The 25,327-nt window shown below is 33.8% G+C and overlaps 1 protein-coding gene across 3 annotated transcripts in view; it reads left to right on the top strand.

The window, feature by feature from the left end:
- ctrip (E3 ubiquitin-protein ligase ctrip) overlaps positions 1-25,327 on the top strand; it is a 146,537-nt gene that overhangs the window by 23,948 nt on the left and 97,262 nt on the right. For 2 of the 3 annotated variants that reach the window (XM_069845838.1, XM_069845841.1), the window contains exons 3-4: positions 9,090-9,677; positions 24,601-25,256. In XM_069845838.1, the coding sequence (XP_069701939.1) occupies positions 9,090-9,677; positions 24,601-25,256 (1,244 nt within the window). The remainder of the gene's footprint in view (positions 1-9,089; positions 9,678-24,600; positions 25,257-25,327) is intronic. The other variant, XM_069845842.1, reaches the window with a different exon arrangement.

Below are 25,327 nucleotides of genomic sequence, written 5' to 3'. Positions count from 1 at the left end.
TGTTATTATTATTATTATTATTATTATTATTATTATTATTATTATTATCATCATCATCATCATTATCATTATCATCATCATCATTATTACTGCTGCTGCTGCTTTTCACGTTGTTATTGATTTATAGGCTATATTCGTGATTTTTGCATACATTTTAGAGTATTCTCTAACTATAAAATAAAACTTAAAAAACTATTTATGACTTAGTGGAACCTGTATGATATGCATGCATAACATTGGAGTTTCATGGAACATACTTTGAAAAACACTACTTTAAAGGAAAGTCTGCAGTATTTTAGATCATTTTCACTATTTTGATTAATTGAATCTCTTTTTCTTTTTTTTTCTTTTTTCTTTTTTTTTTTTTTTTTTTTTTTTTTGAAAGGGCATCAGTCACCTAACATAAATATTAATAAAACAGCAAAAAACTGTATTAATTGAAACAGTTGTTTATAAAATATGTGTTTTATTATTTTTCCGTTTCATCATCATGTACCTTACATTTTGGGAATAATTTGTATTGTTGCATCAATCATTTATTTTTTTATTGATTTTAAAATTTTTGACACAAATTTTTCGACACAAATTGAAGATTTAATGCATGAAACAATTACAATTTTAATATTAGAGGATAAAAATTCGCTCTGGCGCCGGAAATCGAACCCGGGTCCTTGGTTCTATGTACCAAGCACTGTAACCATTGAGCTACGCCAAAGTTCGACCCAGGTTCGATTCCCGGCGGCGGAGCGAATTTTTCTCCTCTAATATTAATTGTTACCATAACAGACGTATTCTGTAGGACAAAAAAAATCTAATCTTCACGTAAATTAAATATTATTTTTATTGAATGAACAGTGAAATTATTTATTGCAATAAAGCTAAACCAGTCACTTGTGAAAAATAATATATACAAATTGATTTTCTTGTGAAAATGAACACACTATATCAGGCTAGTCGTCATCTTGTCCAAGAACTGCTGTTGTCACTGGCCAGGTCAAAATATCATCATAAAGTTCAGTCTTTTCCTCTGGTACAAAGTCTTTCAATCTTAAAATATCACTCATTTTACTTGATTTAATAGGGACTTTCCCTGCTGGATATGCTTTTCTTTGTGCGGGTTGGATCACTTGATACCCCTGGAGTGTCATTTGAAAAGTATGAATGTAGAGGCCATTGATAGTGGTGTAACCTGTGACATAACCCTTTTTATCATTCTCAAAAATAAAGTGAAGCTGTGCAGAGATGCAAAAGAACACCCATTCTTTCCTTGACTTATGCTCGCTTTCAATCGAAACTGGTATCTTCTTGTAATAATCCTTCCACCACTGCTTGTAATCACAGATCTCTGATGCTTCTACTTCATTAACAGTAAATTTTCCTGGTTTAGCACTAAGAATGATGTGTTCAACTACATCGTGAATGGTGTATATCCTATCATGTCTCTGTAGTCTACATTTTATGACCCCAAAATCTCTTCACAGGACAGAAAACTGTGCCCCCTGACGGAAAAAACTCCCCTATTTTGATGAATTGTCCCGAATCTGTGAGAGATAAAAGGTATCTACAGAGAGTCTGGTTTTTGTTTTGAGCTGGGCAATTGTCTGCAAAGAGCCTGAGTTCAGTAATGTCTATTCTCCTTTAGGTAGTCACTCGAAAAACTACTAACTTGGTCAGGGTTTTACGTCCATTGTCCTCATGATACACACAAAGAGTGCTTGTCTTTTTCTTTATGTTGGTTATGCAAAAAATATTAACCGTCAATTGTCTGCGATAAAACAGCTTGTACCGGTACTTTTGGAAAAGAAATATTATGCATAAAGTCAAATGCTAATGATAAAACATGTTTCATTTTGACCTTCTTTTGAACTTTAAAATTGTAGAGCATTGTAAAATTTCTTGCTCTTTCTCCTATGAACCATCAACTCGGCTACTGCTGTACGTTTTGCTGCTTCGTTGAGATGAGGAGATTTTTTATTTTTAAGTTTAGCTTCTCATGCGTACAGCATGTATCCACACTTGTGGCCTCCCAAATCTGTAGTTGAAGTGTTTTCTGAAATAGTCCCAGTATTTCCAGTAAGAACATTTAACATCAGGATGTTTTTGTACAAACCACTTCCACATCAGAGTAATATTGAGATCAGCATTTAAGTAGTAGATTTTTTCCCCGAATGATGAGACTCTTTAACTTGAAATGATTCAATATGTTCTCGAATCATCATTTCAATATCATGTGGTGTGGAATTGGAAACACCTCTACCTCTTCGGTCTTGCGGTGTTTTTCCTACTATTTTCAAATCACGAACCGTTTGTACTAATTTTACAATAATGGCAAAAAACCGATAACATTGCATCAAAACACACCTCGTTCCGATGAGTTCCAATTTGTAAATGACACTTGAAAGAGGCTGAATTTAACCTACTTGACTCCGATCTTGGGCACCTCTGTTTCACTTCTTGCACATCAATAAGCCCCTGAAGATTTAAATCTTGTTGATCCTTTGTGAGCAACTAATACCATCTTAAATTTTAAAAAGGAACTCTCAGAAAAAATAAAATCCTACTCAGCTGCCATATGGTGACATCTTCTGTGTTGAAACGGCATGAGTCAGTGACTGATGCCTTTTCAAAACCAATCTCAGTCTTTGTGGCATGTTTTTTACCTTTAAAACCGACTATGTGATGCCCTTTCAACACAAATGAATGAGTATGTCTGAAGATACCAACATAAGAAAAAAGTAAAAATGGGAAAATTAGTGACTGATGCCCTTTCAAAACAAGTAGATTCAATTATCGTCAAACACTTTTCCACTTCAATTTAATTCAGAGAAATTATATTCAACATTTAAGGGATTACATACACGTTCCACCTTTAAAAATTTATACGTTTTATAAATTTTTTTCCTAGATATCCTTTAGCCTTATTTTGATGAAATTTTATCTATTAATGTTTAAAAATTGCTCTTGTATCTAAAGGAAAAAAAATATTTTCCCACAAAAAAGTTTTTGGAACTTCTCATTTTGCGATTTGTATGAAACTGATATTTAAGAAATAACTCCTAAGATTTTAAATATTTTTCAGTATGTATTTTCTTGCCTGAAAGATAACATGTTAACAAGCCCTGACTCAGTGGTTAGAATATCTGTGCACTACAGAGGAAGAAAACATTTTCTCTTCATATATTTAAATTTCTAAGGAATTTTTCGTTGAATTTTTTTTTTCTGTTGCAGAGATGTTAGATTGAGCTACAGTTTGATGATGTTATTGAGAAAAAGGGCCATGCAAAATTTAATGCAATTACCTAAAAAATTGTTTAAGATAAGAAATATTTAAAGATTTTTGAAAAATTCAGTTTTGAGAAAAAACTATAAAATTGCATATTTCTGACTGATATTGTGTTTGCATCTCATGACATTTTAATTTTTAATCGATGGGAAAGACTCAATTTATTTAAGGATTTTGGATATGAAATTGAATAATTTTTAATAAAAATTAACAGGTTTTATTTCAAATAAAAAAATAGTGATTTATTCAAAATTAGTTCACATATTTCCTTCTAGAATATATTATTTACGTGCAATGACGTGATAATTGTTTGTATGCATGTGAAGTCTGATTAATGTAATATATTACTAATCATCATACCTATGTATGCAATGGAAGGGGAAAAAGAACTGATCACTTTACCCCAATTATTTCCTGGCTTAATTGCCTCACGAGTGATTCCTTATTGGTGTCATTTATGAGGTTCAACCCTGTCTTCGTACAGTTGGCTAAACAACAGTGACGTGATAGATGTTGACAAATAGTTTGTATTTCACTAAGAATGGTTTTTTCGAGTAAGTTAAATTAAATAAAGAAAAATATATATGTAATGGAATCTTGGAAAATGGAATTTATTTAAATTTGAGGTAGGTTTCTGCTAGTTCCAGGTTTATTTGAGAAATAGGACAGACATACCTCATGCACTTCATGTACTCCTAATGCATTGGTGGTTTTTGGCCCAGTTGCAGGTTTGCACAACCACCCACCTTTATTATATTATATTGAATTCAATGTTCAATGTGCTATTAAAACTCTTCACTTTGCATTTGGTGAAAGAGAAATTAGAAATTAAAATATAAGATGGCCCACTCCAGCTCTAAATATAAAGCAAACTGCAGTATAAAAAGTAAGAACTGGCAGTACATCTAAGTTGAATACTTCGATTTATGATGAATTTAATTGGGTTTCTGGCTGTGACAAATAACATTCAGTGTACTATTTTTCATATTTGTTTTGCAGGAAGGTTATGTAGATCAAAACAATAATAAAATTGTGATATACTATACTGTAAATCTGATATACTGTAAATCATATGACAGATCAAAAAGCATAAACATTAAAAATGCTTGTTGTTATTTAAGAAACTGAACATTACAAGGCAGATAGTGAATATAGAAAATCAGTGTATATGCATAATGAAAAGGTTGAAAGAAATAGGTAGATCGTAAATATCATTATAAAGTGTATAACATTCCATGGAACATTAATTTTGGTGTGAAGAGGTCATGACGAAACTGAATTATCAACTAATCCTGGTGTCTTAAAGGCTAGGAATTATACCATCTATCTACAAAATGCCACTGGTTTCAAGAGGATTTCGAAAACGGTACAAAACGAAATTCTCTGAACTATGTTTGAGGAGTGTCAGAAGAGGATGGTAAAAAAAAAATTCATGAAGCAGATTTTCTATCCATCATTGCTGATGAAACCAATGATGTTAACGAGTCCTTTCTAGGTAAATTATGAATAGAAAACCAACAGAGATGTTTTTATATTGCATCTCAAAAGCATGATGCTGAAACATTAGTTGCTTATCTTTTAAAAGATCTTTAAAGTCTGGTATTAATGAACAGAAAGATAAATTACTATCGTAAACTTATGGTGGGGCAAATGTAATGAGAGATTCATCTGGAGAAGTTCAGTCAGTTCTGAAACAATGTATCCTGAAGATGCATATGTCTTTGCCATTCTTGTCAGTTAAGTTTAGTGATGCTAAATGCTGTATTAGTTAATAGAATTGTGTGTATCTTTTTTTTTTTTTGCCGAACTTAGAGGCATATGGACATTAGGGCATATTGAAAAAAAAAAATTCCGAAATTCAAAACGTAAGAGTGTACAAAAGTTGCCTTGTAGTCTCTACTGTAAGTCACAGGAGGTCTAAAGATTAGCTTATAAAGTAAAATTTTTATTTATTTAATGTTTATCATTTTTCAATGCGTGGTCAGTAGTGCTTTCTTTTTACAATGTTTAGTTTCTGATGCGCTATTAAAAAGAAAAACTTCAGTTTTCATTTGGTATTACGGACTTACATCTGAATGGGATACAAGTCATAGTAAAGTAAAATGTTCATTTTGCTTTAAGTCTCATTTTCTAATATTCTGTCGGTATTAACGGTTTATGTCAACATAATATCTTTAGTATTATCACTATATGCTGTACTGGAGAAATGTTATGTTGACCACTTAAGATTTTTATGCCCCTGTACTATGTAGTAGCAGGTACTGAAACAGTATTGATGAGGAAGCTTGTAAGATTTATATTTTCACTGTTGTTACATTATAGAATAAGAAATAATAGCATTAACGACTTATTGAAAGTGTTGTAAGATGTTTTCTCGTAGAAAGAAATTGGTTCTTCTAGTACAAAACCAAGTTTGCTGTACATTGACAAAGTTAGACAAATGTTTTTAATCGAGTATTTTCTGTAGGTATTTATATTTTTAATATAAAATAGGCATAATGATAGAAATGAAGCTGCGAGTGGTTAAGAATGAATGATGCTGAAACTGATCAGCAAGAGGAAAAGAAATTGGTTGGATCGCTGGCTGAGAAGAAATTGCCTACTGAAAGATCCATTGGAAGGAAAGGTGAACGGGAGAAGAGTTTGGGGCATAGGAAGATATCAGATGATAGACAACAATAAGCAATATGGATCATATGCAGAGACTAAGAAGAAGGCAGAAAATAGGAAAGATTGGAGAATGCTCGGTTTGCAATGAAAGATTTGTCCTTGGACAGAACACTATGTATATGTAATGGCTCTCTATAGATTAGAATCAAATTAAAATCGTGATTTTAATGATTGATATTTATTTACTACATATAACCGGTTCTGTATGTGTTATTTTTGTCTTTTACAATAAAATTTTCTTCGTTTTTCACTTCCTGCAATAATAATAATAATAATAATAATAATAATAATAATAATCATCATCATCATCATCATAATACACAGTGCTTTTCTTCTGGAGAAAAAGGTAGTGGAATTCTGTATGGAATTCATTATAGCAGACAGAGAAATGATTATTTTTCAGTGCACAGGAATTTTGTCATTTTTAACCTTCTTTTCGTCCAGCTTTAAGAATTTCAAGACTTAAAGTGGAGTTCAAGAAAAAAACATAATTATTAACATATTTTTCGGTTCTATAATGTAAAATACAAGAAAAAGGTGCTGGAATAGCTTTTCCTGCAATAATAATAATAATAATAATAATAATAATAATAATAATAATAATCATCATCATAATACACAGTGCTTTTCTTCTGGAGAAAAAGGTAGTGGAATTCTGTATGGAATTCATTATAGCAGACAGAGAAATGATTATTTTTCAGTGCACAGGAATTTTGTCATTTTTAACCTTCTTTTCGTCCAGCTTTAAGAATTTCAAGACTTAAAGTGGAGTTCAAGAAAAAAACATAATTATTAACATATTTTTCGGTTCTATAATGTAAAATACAAGAAAAAGGTGCTGGAATAGCTTGTTCTGACAGAAAAAAAACACTGATAATACATACCTGAAGGATATTGAATGCACTGAATTCCTACGAAATTTAAATTTGTTATAGATGAATGCTGTAATGATAATTGAGTATTGTCACTGCCAGTCGAACTATGAAAAATTGCTAGGTAATATATTATTGGAGAAAAACACGTGATAAAAATCGCAAAACAATCCAAGATCTTTACTGTCAGATCTTATGGATTACAATAATGACGATCAAAACAAAACATATAACCCAGGATCAGAAAGTGAAAGTAGTCTGGAGGAATTAATATATAAGACAAAAAAAAAAAAAAGGCTATTATTAAAGTCTTCCATAATGGTTTAGATCTGCAACAAGAGCACATCTTGAAAACTGTTCTCCAAACTGTAGTGGACTCATCTCTTTCGAAAGATGAAGTTGGGCTTTCTTCTACGAACATTGGCAATGCTAAAGCAGTTCTTCACAATGTCCTTGGGCAACAACAGTGAGCATAGAATGAACATTTCTTTCAAATACTGGGCAGTAAAACGTCAATGTTAGTGGAAAGGGAGTACATGCTAGAAAAATGAAACCACTTAAACAATGCAGTATGGCTCTGAAAAATATTGGCAAAAATACTTTTTCAGAATATTGGGGCTTGACGCTCATGATAAAAGGGTTGCATTTATCGCAAAATGTATCCCCAGGAAAGACGTAATAAGTATCAAATCAAGAAATGAAAATAGTTTGAAAAGTAAAGAAGAAAACATAAAAAAGTGAATCCCTCAATACTAGGTGCTAACGACAGAGGTTATTTTACATTTCTTCATGAGATTTAAATGGGTCTTACGTATTTTTGTTGTGTTTTATGTCTTCATTCATTTTCTGTCATTTAGAAAAGTAATTTTTAGCATATTATATGATCTTATGATACATTCTAATAATGTTAATTCAAAGTGCACATTATTTTAATCACATTCGTTAGTCACAACACCTATGTCAGAATTGAATACCGTGTTTTGGTTACATAAGATTACTTCTAATAAGAACCAATAATCAGGCACATCATAGGCTGAAAGGTTATTGTACTGCTTTTCCATTCTTAATATACACATCTTTGTGGAATTTATTATAGATAAAAATATTACAGGTGTTCTCTTTTTTCATACTTCAGTTTTCAGTAATTTCACACTTCATATTCACTTATACATCGACAGGCCAGTTCAAAAGGGAAACAACTCAAAATTTAAAGTTTTGAGAAAACTGGATTATAAAGCTCCATGTTGTGAAAAATTCAATTAACAATTTCTAATTTTAAACTTATGGTGTATATAAAACATCACTAACTGAATTTGGAGTAATTTCAGTGATTCTTGGATTTTTCACAGCAACATGAAGCTTTAAAATGCAGGTTTAACAAAACTTTAAATTTTGAGTTATTTCCCTTTTGAACTGGCCCGTATATACATTGAGCTGAGGTTTATAGTTTTTAAATGTGATAAAATCTTAGAATTACTTCTGATAGGAAAGTAAAGAAAGATTTTGCAAAGATTGGTTTCTTATCTCACTTTCCGTATCAATGGCCATAAATGAGAAAAATCTAAACAAAGTTACCTAACTGTTCCTAGTCAACTTCAGAATTCGACTGCTTGTCATTATGTATACCATTCTGTCAGTGGAGTTAATGAATTCCATCTTCTGAATGTCTTCATCCTAAAAACACAATTCTCGAATTCTTGATACTGGATAAGAGCAGTTCAGGAAAGTCTTTGTTAATCATGTGTGGAAAGAAGAAACCAACCAATTGTCTAACAACAATGTGTGCATGTTTTTGAAACTCAGATAGACTCTTGTTTCTTTATTTAACATATCGGGGGAAAAATGAATAAATAACAGTTATAATGGTCTCCTTGTAGTTTCATAAAATGATCTGACCTTTGAGAACCAACATATCCCACTTTTTCTCTTTTGTTTCCTGCTTTGTCTGCCAGGGAGCTCATTTCATGAGGGATCTGTCTCAGTAGAGATGTAGGAGATTCATCTGCCTTTAATATTCTAATTTTTCATTCTTTCTGGCACTATTACTTGCATATCTAGTAATTGCTGTGTTCACATACCTTCAGTGTCTACAGTGTCAATTCTAGCACAATACTGTTTCTACAATGATATTTTCACAATATGTGATATGTGCATAGTTCATATAATTAATTTAGTGTTGTAAATTTTATGTTACTTGTTTTATCTTAAGCATTTCTGAATACTAGCTCTTTGTCTTACGTCTTTCCCTGTAATTTTTGCTACAGATACAAAACAAAACTGAGTGGGTCGAGGAAACGTGAAAATCCCTCCGACCATCGGACACCTAGTAGAAAACGTAGCCGGAAAGACAGTCGATCCGCTGACACAACTAAGGAAATTTTTGAAGAAAATCCTTCAATATCAGATCTGCACACAAATCAGAAAATCTATAAGGACTCTGTTTCAACAGAGTCTATTAACTGGAACACATTGGACAGATCCAAAAGTCCACCAGTAAGCAGAGATAAGTCTGGGAACAGCAACCACTTCAACACAGCAACCAGAACAAGAGGAAGAGTGAGGGGACGGGGACGCAGTACTACGATTCACAATAATAATTCTAATTTTGATATTGCTGCACCAGCACAATCAGGTCGTGGTGGAAAATTTGCAGTACGTTCACACAAATTGAATTCTACACCATCTGAGAGCAATACAGTGTCAACAAGGTCTCGTGCTGCCTTAGCTGGAAGAAAGACTAGTACAACAAACTCCACAGATCAGCCAAGAGGCATCAGCAAGATTGACAACGGAGTATCAGCAACACCATCTAGTGGCGGGAGAGGGGGTGGAGGAGGTGGTCCTAACAACAGGTATTACCTTAAATTGGATTTTTTTTTTCATTTGACCTTTAGAGTTAATGTTAGATTAGTAGTAGTAGTAATAGTAATGTATATTTTCTCTTCAATTGCAGCAGAACTTCGCTTTCATTTTTCTCTGGTTGTCTTTAAACTGCCATGATCATTATTTTATTTCATCCACATCGAGAGAAGTATTATTTCTCTGACCTAGAGAATACTTTCCTCGTAATATTTTTGACATATAGTTTTTGATTCATCCATTTGCAGTTTTCTTTCGCAATTATATGATGTGTTTTCCAGGAACATATTTCGGATTATTTTGTAGCAAACATAATATATTCTTAGTTAAATCAATAATTGGTGATATGACCTTTGCTATGATGTTTCACATATGTTACAATTTCTCTATCATCTTCGCCATCAATAATTTTAAACAGGAATTTCACTTAAATTTCCACTGGATATGTTAAATCTGAGAAGTTCATGTCATTCACCTGCTAGAAAATTGCATTGTCATAAATTGTACTCGCCAAACTTAGATGACTCCAGCTCAGAGGAAAAAAGTCAAAGGAGTCGCATCAACATGCTCTCGATGTTTATGTTATGCATTTGGCTGCATCCGATAACTGAATTGCTTTATAACAGCATTGCCAAACATAGACAGCCTCAGCCTGAGTAGAGAGGTCAGCTTATGTTGCCGCAAAAGATAACTACTAACTTCTCTGTTAAAAAAAACATCGTACTTGCCTCAGCACAGTGGCTGGGCTAATTCAGAGTCATAATGTGATAACGCTGCATAACTAACAGGTATGCACCATATGATTTATTATGTTTTGGGGAAGGCACGAGTCAGCAGAGTGGTGTGTGTAAGTCATCTAAGCTTGGCGAGAACAATACAATGAAATCTCAGTTGTCCTGGATCCACAAATCCTATATTTAAATAGTGGAAATGAAGTCCACATCAATTGAACAAATCCTATTTAAACCGTGGAAATAAAACCAACATAAATTGTTCCTCGATTTATTGCTTTTCTACATATTCTGATCAGAATTTTTAATTTCAAATAATGTTAATTCCAGATTTGATTGATTGATTGTAAGAAAGAACATCATATCCTCGATTTATTTTTTTCTACATATTCTGATCATAATTTTAAATTTCAAATAATGTTAATTCCAGATTGATTGATTGATTGATTGTGAGAAAGAACATTACATACGCATTGGAATAGTAACAGTGGTTGATATTTTTGTAGTGTAGTAAATTTCAGATTGTATTCTGACTAGTTAGTCACACATTACCTTCTGGAAGGGTTGTGGAGGTGGTTGAATAATTTTAATGTTTTCATGAAAGTAGGAATATTTAATTCTGATTTAATATATAAAATTATAAATATTGCATAACATATTCGCAAGTAATGGCTACAATGTTATTAAATATATCCATTTGGGAAGACTTAATGTGCATGTTAGTATAAATCCTTTCGCTATGCCATTTCCTCTAGTTGCCCTAGTTGAGTATGCAGTCCATCACACGTGTTCAATCCTCTACAGTGTCACTTTGTTGTTAGCACCATCATTGTCTTTTGTTCTATATGACGTTTCCTTTGAAACAAGTTCACACTTTAGAAGAATGACTACAACACTTGCATGTGTTTGAGTCCGTAAGAACTTTTATGTACGCTTATGACATCACCAAAAAAATTGACGAGAACGTAATCAATATTGGAAGTTTGTTTCATTTGAAAAGTAAAGGTGCCATTAAACAAAAGAAGATTAATGACTTTGGACTTGACAGTGAAAATAACATTTGTGTATGTTTCTTTGATTCAGTAAATACCGTCGGCCTGGTTGGCGCAGTTGGTATAGCGCTGGCCTTCCATGCCTGAGGTTGCGGGTTCGATCCCATGCCAGGTCGATGACGTTTAAGTGTGTTTAATTGCGACAGGCTCATGTCAGATTTACTGGCATGTAAAAGAACTCCTGCGGGACAAAATTCTGGCACACCGGTGACGCTGATATAACCTTAGCAGTTGCGAGCGTCGTTAAATAAAACATAACATTTTAGTAAATACCCATAGGCAAAATTGTGATTGGTATTAATTTTACATAGACCTGCACATCAATCATTTTCCCATAGCCATTGTTTTCTTTTCTTCAGGTTTCCTAACGAAAATATGAATGGAGATTTCATTATAGCAGAATTGTAGTTCTTTAAATTTTTGCAACAAAAAGTCATTCTGGGAGACGTCCATTTTCTTGCAGGTGCTCAGTAAGGGCACAAGGGATTACTTTTTTACTGATACGATTATTGCACTGTTTTCACCAGTTGCAATAGCCACTTGTTCTTAATTTCTGTAACTGTATATTAATACTGACTACTTTAAATCTGCTACAGTCTTTAATCTAGTCATTTTAATGTGGACGGTTTTGTTGTGATATACTGTCTTGTCAGTTGGTAAGATTCGATTCCAATGCAACAAAGTTTGATTAGGTTCTAGCACTGCTTCTTGGTTATACATATAGTATGATTGAAAGTTGGTAATTGGTTATGTTTCGTACTCTCTGTAGAGAGGTAGGTCCATAAATTTTACAACTTTATGTTTAGATACATAGGCATGGTCAGATAATGTAAGACATCATGTTACAATATGCTCATCAAATCTACCTGAATAAACATTTTCTCCATACATATCTACGGAAAGAGCAGTGACCTCACTGTTGAAAACTGTTATAATTCACAAGACTTACGCAAATTGCAAATCTGTGTCTTTTTACGTGAATTACATTCAAAGATCCAATATGCAATGTGTGAGCCTTATAAAAAAATGTACAAATATGAAATAATAATAATAATAATAATAATAATAATAATAATAATAATAATAATAAATATAATTAATAACTTACGCTCAAGTTTAGTGAAAATTGATACCATATAATCAAGTGCTTTGTTTACTTTTTGCTAGCTTCAAAAAGTAATTACCTTAGGATTACTAAGTTGTTTTACATGTTATTTTATTTACAATATTGGAGAAGTAGAACAGACTGAAATATAAATAATGAAATGAGCAAAACAAAAAAAAAGTACAGAAATTAATACAAGGAAAAGTGAGAGGGTACAGAGAAAGGATGAAATAAATTAGAAATAAAAAAATGCCAAAATAGCTGAAAAAGCTCATGAACATCGTAAAAGAGAAAGGGATTGAATGAAAATCTATTGTTTGAAAAAGGCAAATAAGAAGTTTCAATCTGAGAATGGTTCATTAATAGACTATAGGATGAGAAATTATGAGTAAAGACCATTTTCTTAGTCCAACAACATTGGAATGAATAAGTGTGCACAGGATATATATTACGTCATGCGTCCTTCAGTAGACATCCTGCTCACAGACACAAGTAACACGCACTACGGGGTCACTCTAAAACAGATTCTCCATTGCAAAGCAATACTACGTGCTATTAATGCCTGTTTAGAGTGTTCTTACTTACATATCTTTGACAAATTATCTTTTACAAAGAAACTAAAATTATGTTTTCATCTATTCCTCTAAACTAATTTTATCTTCATGACGAGCCACCGGCGTGGCTCAGTCGGTTAAGGCGCTTGCCTGCCGGTCTGAAGTTGCATTCGGGCGCGGGTTCGATCCCCGCTTGGGCTGATTACCTAGTTGGGTTTTTTCCGAGGTTTTCCCTAACCGTAATGTGAATGCAAGGTAATCTATGGCGAATCCTCGGCCTCATCTCGCCAAATATCATCTCGCTATCACCAATCTCATCGACGCTAAATAACCTAGTAGTTGATACAGCGTCGTTAAATAACCAACTAAAAAAAAATTTATCTTCATGACATTTATATCCTAACTCTGATATTATTTTGTTATTTTGCTTATATCGTGTTAACAATATTTACAAAGTACTCTGTTCTGTTTGTGTAATTGTTCATAATATAATAGATATGTTGTTTACGTATTTCATTTTTTTTACAATGTATCAAAGTCTATATTTGCGACAAACTGTGAGAACCATTTTCCGTATTTCTGTTTCACTAGAGGACCATGAGCCATCAGTTTGAAGTAAAACAGTCTTTAGTTTATTTTTGCTGTTTTAGTTTGCTGCATTCATATATTGTGTACTGTGTGGTTTGCTCTTTTGCTCCACAAGGACACTTAGGTATTGATTATCTTGAATCTTTGAAGGTAGACAAGCCTATGTGAGATCATGGCATGTTATCATTGCAGTTAACTCCAGAGTAATTGGTAGCTTGACTTATAGCTGCCCTTTCATAGTTTGAAAGTATGATTGACTGACTGCTCCTTTTGTACAATAATTTTCCCACTGCTGTTGCCATTTCATGGCACTTTTTTCTCTTTCTTTGTTGACTATTGTCTGTTTTGACTTCTTTGATTTGTGCACTATTTCTCCTTTCGGGTCTAGAGTTGCTTATTTGTCCATCAGTTCATTTCCATATATCCCTCCGTGAGTCTTCATTCAGCTGAGATGGACTGTCCCTTGTTTTTCAGACTTCATTATTAGGTTTCTAACTTTCTGTATGATCGAATAGTGCTTGAAATTGATAATTGCTTCTTTCTGCATGTCTTGTAATTTCTGTGGTGTGTGTGCCTTTTATTTAATATCCAACATATTCCATTACAAAATAATACATGTTCTGGTTTTCATTTAACTATACATATTTGCTAATGTGCTCATTTGTAAGTAGTTCTTATGCCTCATTTTTTTTTTTTAGCTATACCTAACCTAATTGTTAATAACGAATTCTGAATATTCTAATATTATGTAACCGTAAACTAATGACATATTATTTACATTGTTTTTGTGTATTTAATATATATGTGTAGGCTATATATTTCGTAATCAGGTATGTTTACAAATTTACTTGACTTTTTTATATTTAGTAGGCCTAATTAATTTGCTTCTGAAGAAAGGACATCAAAACATGTTAGTAAGAAATTGATGTAAAGTACAGCCAACACTTACAAAGTATTCCTAAACTGCAAAATCCAAATGTTATCTACAATGTTCCAGATGTCATAGTAGTAGAAAATGCAACAGAAACAATTGTTACAAAGTCCGAAACTCAATCTGATTAACCAAGCTAGTTTCAAAAGCAGGAAAAAAATTAGGAATTTTGTAGCTGAAGTAGACTTTGAATATCAAATAAGTATTGTTAACCAAAAACCAAAAATTTAATGGCAATTGCTAATTTTGAACATTACATGAAGGTAAACAGATGCTTCAGTATAATCACAAAGCACAAGTTTGCATAGGAAGAATATGCTCTCCACACCATGCATTAAAAGAATGCGATATTTCAGAGAAAGAATTTAGAATTTTAACTGTATCATTTATAACTAGGGCTAGGATTTTGATGAAATTACATCTTTTTCTGGTAAGCCAGAGGCATAACCAGAAGTTTTATATAAATGGACTGTTTTAAATCATATATGTTACAGCAATTTGTTGCATTTGTTCCTCTTGATAGCATTTTTGTTCTTTCCAGTCATTTTTGGAGTATTTTTGTTGAATTTTGGTCAGAAATCTCCCATCAAGGCTATTATTTCTCTTTTTTATTCACTTTGATATTTTCTCTACACATATTGGTTACTATACTCCTTTTTATGCAACTTAGTTCATGGAGGTTGCGGCTTTTTAGCTCACCACAATGTCAATGAGCCATTCACACTTAATAAACATTGCCTAGTTGTAATGTTAAGATTCAGTCGCTGTTAGTTATGGTAAGTTAAATTTTATATGGGCCCAGACAAAATATTGTATTCACGAAAAAAATGAGACGTATGAACTAAGTCATGTGAAAAGCATTATAATACGTATTATTTTGTACTTCCTCTGTTCCAAAATATGGTATAGAAAGATGTCATTTATTCCGTTCCAAAATATGGTATACATTTGTTAAAATTCTCAGTAATATAATGTAACTTTGACACATCTTCTATATACTTATGTATTTGTTTGATTAAGTAACATAAGAAAAACTAATAAATAAAGTACATTTCATTCTGTGTGATGTCAAATTAATAAAAGAGAAAACAAACATTGTTTTCAGAGAGGCAGATTAACATAAAAAACTGCAATAGATTAAAACTAGTTTTTATATGACTGTTGTGCCTTAGTGCTCTATTCAAAATTGACTGGGTTGGTGTTCCATTTTCTGCAACAGGAACACCGTAGTAGATGCTCATTTGATTTCTGTTCACAATGAACTATTTAAATATTATAGTTTGTTGCACTATCAGAAGACTAGAAACATTCACAACTGCACTGTCTGTTATTCCCTTCACTACTGAACAAAATACCACACTGCTAAAAATGTTATGTGTGCATGCGCAATAATCAAACTTGTTTTGTTTGTTGCTATGCCATATTTTGGAATGGAGAGAGTACATATTTTGTTTTTTCTATACATTCAATAATACCATTTTAATTCCAACCCTATTCAATGGACCAGTCCAACCAGCTCTTGAATATAGATTCTTCTGGCTATACCTGTTAGTTTGAGATGAGATCGCAGGACCTCCTGCATGCTGATTCTTTGTCATCTTTGTGTTTGTCTCGCTACTACTCAAGGGTCTCAGCTGGTCATTGACGTTGTCACTGTCCTCATATTCGGTATTTTCCCATCCTGCCCTATCATTATACGCATATTGTCGTGGAGTTTCTTCTGTTGTGCATGAGGTTTAATTTGGCTTCATTTTGAAAGCGAAAGAGATACTTGCTCTGTCCCACGCATTTCTCTTTATGGTGATGTCAGACAGCCATCTCTACAGGCTACTTCTTTTAATAATGATGTTTAAGGTGGGGGCAAGTGGAAGCTGTAAAAGATGAGTACATCTTTCCAAACTCAGTATCAGTATAGTCCGGAGGATAAAAGGTGTTCTTATACATTCAGAGTACATCAATGCCAAAATCAATTCAAATACTGTGGTGAAATTGAAACGGTATGTATTGCAGTATGGTGGTGAGAAAGTTTTTAGCACAAATGGAAGAATGCCAGATTTACAGCGACAGCAGGAAAGAAATTCACACTAGAACAGCACGTGAATTGCGATAGTCACACCATTCACAATTTGTCGAATACTTGTGAAAAAACTGTACCAGACTCAACATACCATTGAGTAAACTGAACAATGTGAAATTACGAGGATTCGTGGAAAAGTATAATGCGAAAAACTATGTAAATCAGTGTTACAAGAAAACTATGGCAAATATCTGACAAACTGTTCATGGAAAGAAAATATGGAATTCATTGGATGAAACCACTGATTCAGTGGGACGATTTTTAATAAATGTAGTGAACAGAGCAGTGGAGGAAGAGGGATGGGGTTAATGTATCTGCTGAACAGTAAGTGTCTTGAAAAAATGAACTATTCCACAATCTGTATACTTTTTGATAAGTCAATGAATTTTTGTGGTCAGGTATAATAAACACGATAATGTGCTTTTGCTTGTGACATGCTACTGTGGCATATCTGTATACTTTTTGATAAGTCAATGAATTTTTGTGGTCAGGCATAATAAACACGATAATGTGCTTTTGCTTGTGACATGCTACTGTGGCATATATGGTGAAAGGTAATTCACTGAAGTCACTACTCAAATGATGTACTTGACATGCCTGGCGCATGCATGTCACAGAGTTGCAGATGAAGTGCAAAATTTCTTTCCAATGGTAGACCAACTTATTGGGAATGTGAAGAAAGTGTTTGCGAAGACACCATCGAGAGTGGCATTCTACAAGACTACGGCACCTGGGTACCATTGCTGCCTGCATCTATCCTCACTAGTGCTCTCGATCGATCAAAATATTTAATTAACTATAATCTGAACTTTGATCTATTTGAAAAAAGTTTTTAATATACTATAATACACAATTATTGTTAAACTTAATTTGTGTTCAGTGATAAGCATAAGTATTAAATGTTGTATATCTGTATATACTGTATCGTTGTATTACAAAACAATACTATTTTAGTTTTTACTAAACCTATGGATCAACAATTGGCTCTCTTCTGACAAAGGAAAAATTTTACAGTCTGTACAAAAGAAACCAAATAACCTGGAAATGTACAAAAACTTGCCCAGACATGTTCAATCATTTTTAACAAGAGCCAGAACAGGTCACATTGTCACTCAATTGTACCTACACCGATTTCACATTTCTGATAATCCTACTTGTCTGTGGTGTAATAATCATGATGAAGATCTGGAACACATTCTTCTATACTGTCCATCCATAAACCACAAAAGAAGTAAATTAAAATCATCAGTACCAGTTGCAGAAGACACAGCCCTACAGTATATATTGACTACACCCCAACTCTGGCTACTAGCAACAGGCATCTACAATGAACACCAATCAAAATACCCCTCATTTCTCGTGAAAAACAACAACTGAATATACTACGGTGGACTATAGTGGATGTTATGTTGTCGGTAAACAGCTGGATACATTAAGAAGATTGATAGTTTTTACTAACATATTTACTACAAGGCTTATAATTTGTGTCAATTTATCTGGGAATTTTTGAGACAAACACAAAAATTAAAAAGTATGAAGACTCGCCTAGTTAATACTGCTTCACCCATGATTTTAAACATATGAGTGTATTCACATGCTTCGAATTAAGTGCCGCTGTACATTTAGTAATAATGTTTCTTGCATCACTAAACACCAAAGACTTTTTTTCTGTCAAGCACTTCTCCATGATCATTCAATTTAAATCCAAATTTTTCACTAAGTTTACCTCTCAAATTCTCATATGACATAATGGAGTTTTCACTGACCACAGAAATCTGATTTTTTTCTTTAGCAAACTAAACTTACACTCTTCATCTACAAACTCAGTAAAGAAATTGCAACAAAACAGCAGACTGGGCCCTATTGTAATCAGATTACAAAATTTTAGAAAGAGAAGATTGTTACTCTCTTACTTGCATAGAGTGTAGCCAGGGCTAAGAAATGAGAGTGAATCCCAGAAAAGAATGTATTTCATAAGCTAGGAAGTTTGTGAAAGGTTTCTTGAAAAACCATAGAACTTAATAAGGGTTTCGCCTTGTGTTTCAACTTTCAATACGGGTAGTCAGGTCACTGTCCTCATAACTCCATCGCTTTCTGAAGTGTTTGTGCAAAGATTTTTCCTGTTCTACCTGCTTTGCAGTTACAAAATAACAGTACTATTGTGCTTTGAAGTAAGCAATTTCTGAGAGACTAATGTTGTCGGAGTTTTTAGTCTGAGCTTGCATTAACAAAGTAATAATTAATATCAAGTACAACTGATTAATTTTAATTGACTCTATTATTCGGTTAAATATTTTTGATCGATTAATCTTACAACAAAAATTGATTGATTGATTAAATCCCACAACACTATTCCTGACCAGATGGGGAACTTGGATCGAAGCCTGTATATATTACAGCAAATATTTCAAATGTGTGTGAAAGAGGTGGTAGATTGCTTTTGACAGTCGTTATGCCATTTTGATCAGGGTTACACAGAAACTATCTTCTGATTCTGAGATTGGAGGAAAACTCTCTTACATAAGATCTAATTTTAGTTTTCTTCCTTCTGCCATAACTTCTTTGGAGAAGTCTAGAGTTAAACTGTTGAAAAAATTAGCATTAGTGAAAACAGTAGTAAACAACTTAAAGGGTGTTTCTGGACGTATTGACAAGGACATAAGTGTACAGATGAAGAAAGGTTTAAATAAAAATGTAGGATATGCAGTGATGTGCTCCAGATCAAATGTTCTATCAGGAGCACAATTTTCACTGGAGGCAATTGACATTGATTTAGTGACCAGTGATATTGTGTATTTTAAGTGTACCCCAATTGTTTCAGTTAAGATAGAAAGGACATTTTCCATGTATAAGGCTCTGTTAGCTGACAATCATCAGTGTTTCAATTTCGAAAACTGACATGAGGTGTTAATTGTATATTGCAACTCAGTAAGTGATAATGCAAATTTTGCTAAACTGAAGAATTCCCACAGTATCTTTGAACCGTGCCGTTACGTTTAGCACCAAATTTAAGTAAATACACAATCTCGCCAACATAAGAACACGACTTTAGTGTGTGGCGTCGTTGGAGGGAGAAATTTATTTATTTTCTCTCTCTACCTCCTTCGTTCTGAACATTACTGAGAGATAGCACCACTGTTAGCTACAGATATATTTGCGCAAATATATTGAAGTAGATTACGTGACTTAGATGAAAGTCTTGGGACAAAACAGTTTTGCTATATTTTTTTTTTTATTAAATGTTAAGCACAGGAACGCCATTTCGTAATTTTATTTAAGAAACAAGCCAAACAAATTATCTTTGCATCAAAAACGGATGCTCCCTGGACCAAATTATCGTATTTTATAATTGTTTGAATGCAACAGAAGCCAGAAGTGACTAATGCAGTGAATTATTTAAGAATATAGTCGCGAATTTTACTACCACCATTTCGATTGTGTTTTGTTTGGCACGGCCCGGTGACTAGTGGCCAGCGAGTAACGTCGACTATAGACATTGCTCTGCCGTGGGTGTTATCCAGTTGTTCCGCAAATTTTATTGATAAAGACTAATTGATAGAAATTACATCAGATAAAATGATTTATGAACAATTATTCAGATAAAATTGAATTTAAATAATTATGCTTTGTTTTACTTCTGAAATCGAGCGGAAACTAATTTGTTATAAGACTTTTTTCTTTCTTTTAGACCATAATTTATAATTAAAGTATTCACACAGCATTAGTTGTAATTGTATTATATATAAAAATCTTTCTCTTATCTTGCAAACTGGAGCAGGGGTTTCCTGAAGTACCAATAGGGACAATTTACTCTGATTATTTATGTTTGTGGATTAGTATGCCGTTATAGCGTAATAATTATCATGAAGTTTGTTTAACACTTAAGCAATAGAACTTAATAATTCTTAACCTGTTAATTTAATAATTTAAGTCGATCTTCCACTTTAGTCTTAATCCAATTGTGAAGAGTTTCACTTTCTTCAACTAAAATCCTACGAACTAAAGGTTCATATTTCATAGTATCTCTTCTTTAACTAAAAAGTACACACTCTTAACAGATAGCGATAAAACTAGTCTGGTTATTCTTTTTTACCTTCACTGTCTTGGCTCATTTACGTGTGATTAGGACTATGGATGGCAAAACAAAGCTGATTAAAATCAACAAAGATGTTCCTCAGGGTAGTCCACTAACACCATCGCTCTTTAATTTAGCAATACAGTAGAATTCCTCTTAACTGTTACCAAAGGGACCAGGCTAGTTTCAGATACGAGATTTTGCCGGATAATTGAATAAATACCGGTATATACAAAAAAAAAAAAAATCGTATTTCATCATGCCAAATGTTGAAACTGCAGCCATGTGAAGCTTATTTCCCTATCACTTGCTCATAACTGAATAAACAAAAATTGTGTGGATTTTCTTTATTAGAACACATCACACAACACAAATAATATTTTAGGTTCGAATATTCACTGAAAACGAAAGTTCGTGTGAACTTCCTAATGTGGCAAAACTCATGTCCCAGACTGGCAATGTGGCAGATTTTTTTTTTGCTCAGCCAAAAGTGCCATTGTTTTGGTATTGCCGGTTATTTGGGTGCTGGTTACGAGGGATTTTACTGTAGATGATATATTGAAAGAGTTGACCAATAAAGAAATATCGGAAGAGCATGGTTTTCCATTGAACCCCAACCTACAATATCTTGCAGCTATGGCTTTTGCTGATGATATTACTTTAATATCACAAAGTGAACATGGGATCCGATCCCTTATTAGTTTAACTGAAAACGGTTTTTCATCAGCTGGTCTTAAAATCAACTCAGTCAAAAGCAAACTAATTTCAATTAAGAACAGTGCATTGTCTGCTTTAGAAATAACATCTATTAATGGATCAATAATTAAATCTGTGTAACTAATTCAGAAGAGAATATTAGATACCTAGGGGTTAATTTTCTTGGTGAAGTAGTCTTTGATGAGAAATCAACCATCACAATTCTGCATAAAATCACAAAACTTTATGCTTCACCCTTACTTAAACCTTAAGGATGCTATTCATAGACATTTCACTAGCCCGTGCTACAAGCGTGCTAAACTAGCCCCGGCTATCAACTGATTACTTGTACAGGATTCATATTATATCATATTGCTAACACTGGTTTATGAATACGAAAAAAGTTAGTTCGCTGATCATCCACCGGAAGCCTGCGCTAAGTATGTATATGAATATGGCCCTTGAAGTTTTCAATAGTCAACCAATTCCTTTGGCCTAGCCTGGTGTATCCGTTGCAATGTGCACCTCTTACAAAAATTAGATCAGGTTTTTTTTTAGACAATGTTGACGTTATCACAGAAGGAGCACTGAAAGAACTGATTGGATTGTCTCGTGATTGGCCTGACTGAATGATTTATGCACTTAAACATTTTTGTGGTCTGGCACTAATGGAGGCAAACTGGAAAACTTGTATTCAATATATTAACATCTGCAACACTTTACTTTGAGTCGATGACGAACACTTACATTATTTCTGACACTTAGAAGACGAAAAAATGTATGCTTTATCCAAACTTGCCATATCTACACCAGAAGCATGTCACTGGACAGGTCGACATATATGTAAGAACTACACTATGAAGCCTTCAAAAAATGGACAACTCATTCATTACATGGTAAGGGCGTAATTATTTTCTCTGAGCTTCCAAAAACGAAATCATGGGTCAGCAATAGAAAAGAATTATCCTCTTCTGAATGGACAAACATCCTGAAGATGTCGTGCAATATCTCTGCAGCTTGCACGACTCCAGGCAGAAGTTTCAGCACAACCTGCTGTCGTTTTTCTGACTGAAGTGAGATAGAAACACTTGGACATGTGCTGGGATCATGTCATAAAGGCAGACTGTCGTTTTTCTGACTGCATTAAGATAGAAACACTTGGACATGTGCTGGATCATGTCATAGAGGCAAACTGTCGTTTTTCTGACTGCATTAAGATAGAAACACTTGGACATGTGCTGGGATCATGTCGTAGAGGCAAACTCTTGGTTAATTGTAGACATCACACAGTGAGACATTTGTTAGCATCCACTTTATCATCCTCAGGATGGAAAATCTAGAAAGAGGTACATTGAGATCATTCAGATGGGTCATTTAAGATAGCAGATATCATTGCCATAAACAAACATGAGGAAAAGGCCCTCGTCATTGACCCAATAATTCGTTTTGAGAGTGATTTAAGTCAAGCAAGGAGAAGAAAGAAATTTACGAGCCCTGTTTCCCGTATCTCTCACAGCAATATAACCTACTAGTAGACAGATGGACAGTCATTGGCGTACTTTTTGGTAGCAGGGGAGGAGTTTCAATATTAACATGGTCTTATTTAAAAGATTTGCAGGTTCCTCTCACTTGTTTAGTCAACTGTCCAAAGACAGGTCTGAACTTCACAAGTGATACAACAATGCACCACTTATGAGGTAACTAGGTCAGGAGATAATGGGATAGTGGGGCCAGTTCCTTTCCCCTTCCATTGTATATATCGTTGATTAGCTAATCTGACTTCAGATGTATATGAAGAAATGTTCCTCCTCTGACACATATCGTCAAGTGAGATGTACTGCCTGATAATAGGTGTACGCATCAGCCAGAATCTTAAGAAGAGGCACCTCTCACTTGCTTATGATGTTAGACATAATCAGGGACTTATTAAAGATTCTACATCATTGCTTATATTTTTCTCAGTAAAAAAAATTAAATGAAATATAATAAATACAAATTTAAAAATAATAATGACAGTTTCAAGATGAATATAAATTGCATTATTTAATTATGTTGTTTGCCATGTTTGTTTAACATTTTACTATATTTCAGGACCCCTGAGGTTATCAATGTATAGGGTGCAGCAGTGGGATATGACGGTTCTTACAGCCCTGTTGTGGGACACATATGACGAATTGAAAGAAAACACATATACTGGAAGTAATCTAGTACAATGCAATTTATTAATGTCTGATTACTTTTTAAAAACTACATTTCCTAAGTAGTCTCCATGGCAACGAATACATTCCTGCAATCTGCTATGAAAGTTCTGCATAACTCGTCCCAACCAGGTTTGGTTGCACTAATTTCGTTCTGTATGTTTTGTTTCAGCTGAATGATAGTGCGAGGCTTGTTGCAATACACCCTACTTTTGAGATAACCGCGTAGGAAGTAACCAGCGCACACTGCTCATGGTTCAATGAACTGTCTGCAAAACATGTTCCCAGGACGAATAATTTTACGATTTGGCCGCCAAGATCTCCTAACCTGACTGCAGCTGATTACTTCCTATGGAGTTATCTCGAAAGCAGGGTGTATTGCGATATGCCTTGCACCATCATCCAGCAGAAACAAAACATAAGAAACGAAATTAGCGCCATCAACCTGTCTTGTTGGGGCGAGTTATGCAGAACATTCATGGCAGATTGCAGGAATATATTCGTTGCTGTGGAGGCTACTTACGAATTGTAGTTTTTAAAAAGTAATCAGACATTAATAAATTGCATTGTACTGGATTAGTTCCAGTATGTGTGTTCTCTTTTAATCGGCCTGAGTGTCCCACAACAGGGCTATAAAAGCCATCATATCTCACTGCCGCACCCTATAAAATTCAATTGAGAGTTATACAAAAATATACAACACTTAGCAATCAGAGTAATTCAATTTACAAGTATAAACAATTCATCAGTTGAGCTGTACAAAAATTTCAGTACAGTACATAGTATAGGTTACCCATAGAGAAAACCTTAATCTTTTTAGAGATATAAATATATAATTCAATTTAATAACTTGTTGTGTAGTGTAACTATTTCAGGTAAAATGTAACTTGAAATAATTTTCTTCAACAGCAGTACCTCATTAAGGAGTTCATCTAGAGGTGCAAGAGCAAGACCCACAACTATAGTATCATCATCTCCCACCAGAGCGAAGGCTGTTAACAACGGAAGAAGTTCTCGTTCTAGTTCTGTAACATCTGTTTCTGGGGCAAAGGAAGACTCACTTCCTAAGTCACAGTTGGTAACAGCAAAGTCAACAAGGAAGCCTTCATCATCTGCATCTACATACACTTGCAGCAAAGCTTCTAGTGCCACTACCAGTCAAGGAACTTCAAACTGGTTACAGAAAGGTCAATCAAAAGTCAGTGAGACATTCAACAACCGTAAATTGACCAACTCTGAAAGCAAGTCTAGTACTGGGGCCATTAAAAAGCAGTACGCAGTCTCTCATCAGCAAGAAGTCAAAGTTCCAGGATCCAGTAAACGGAACGGGAACAACAACAATAACAACGTAACTATTGCAAGTGCATCTGTTGGTGTATCAGCAGCAACTGCTTGGGAAGTTGCCAGTGATAAGAACAGCCCATTAGATACAGGAAGCTGCAAGAGTTACTCAACTGCATCATCCTATACTCGACCAGGAAGCAGCCAGTCAAACAAAAGCATTGGAAGAGGCAGAAAAAGAGATTTAACAGTAGATTCAACTTCAAATAACCAAATTAACACAGGTACATTCTTACATTTATTAACTCTCTTCGATGTAGCATATTCATTTCATTTTGTTCTGCAACTTTCACAA

The sequence above is a fragment of the Periplaneta americana genome, chromosome 14 (genome assembly GCF_040183065.1).
Source record: "Periplaneta americana isolate PAMFEO1 chromosome 14, P.americana_PAMFEO1_priV1, whole genome shotgun sequence".
Classification (NCBI taxonomy): domain Eukaryota; kingdom Metazoa; phylum Arthropoda; class Insecta; order Blattodea; family Blattidae; genus Periplaneta; species Periplaneta americana.
The sequence above is the reverse complement of the archived record's forward strand: the minus strand, read 5'-3'. Positions and strand labels throughout refer to the sequence as shown.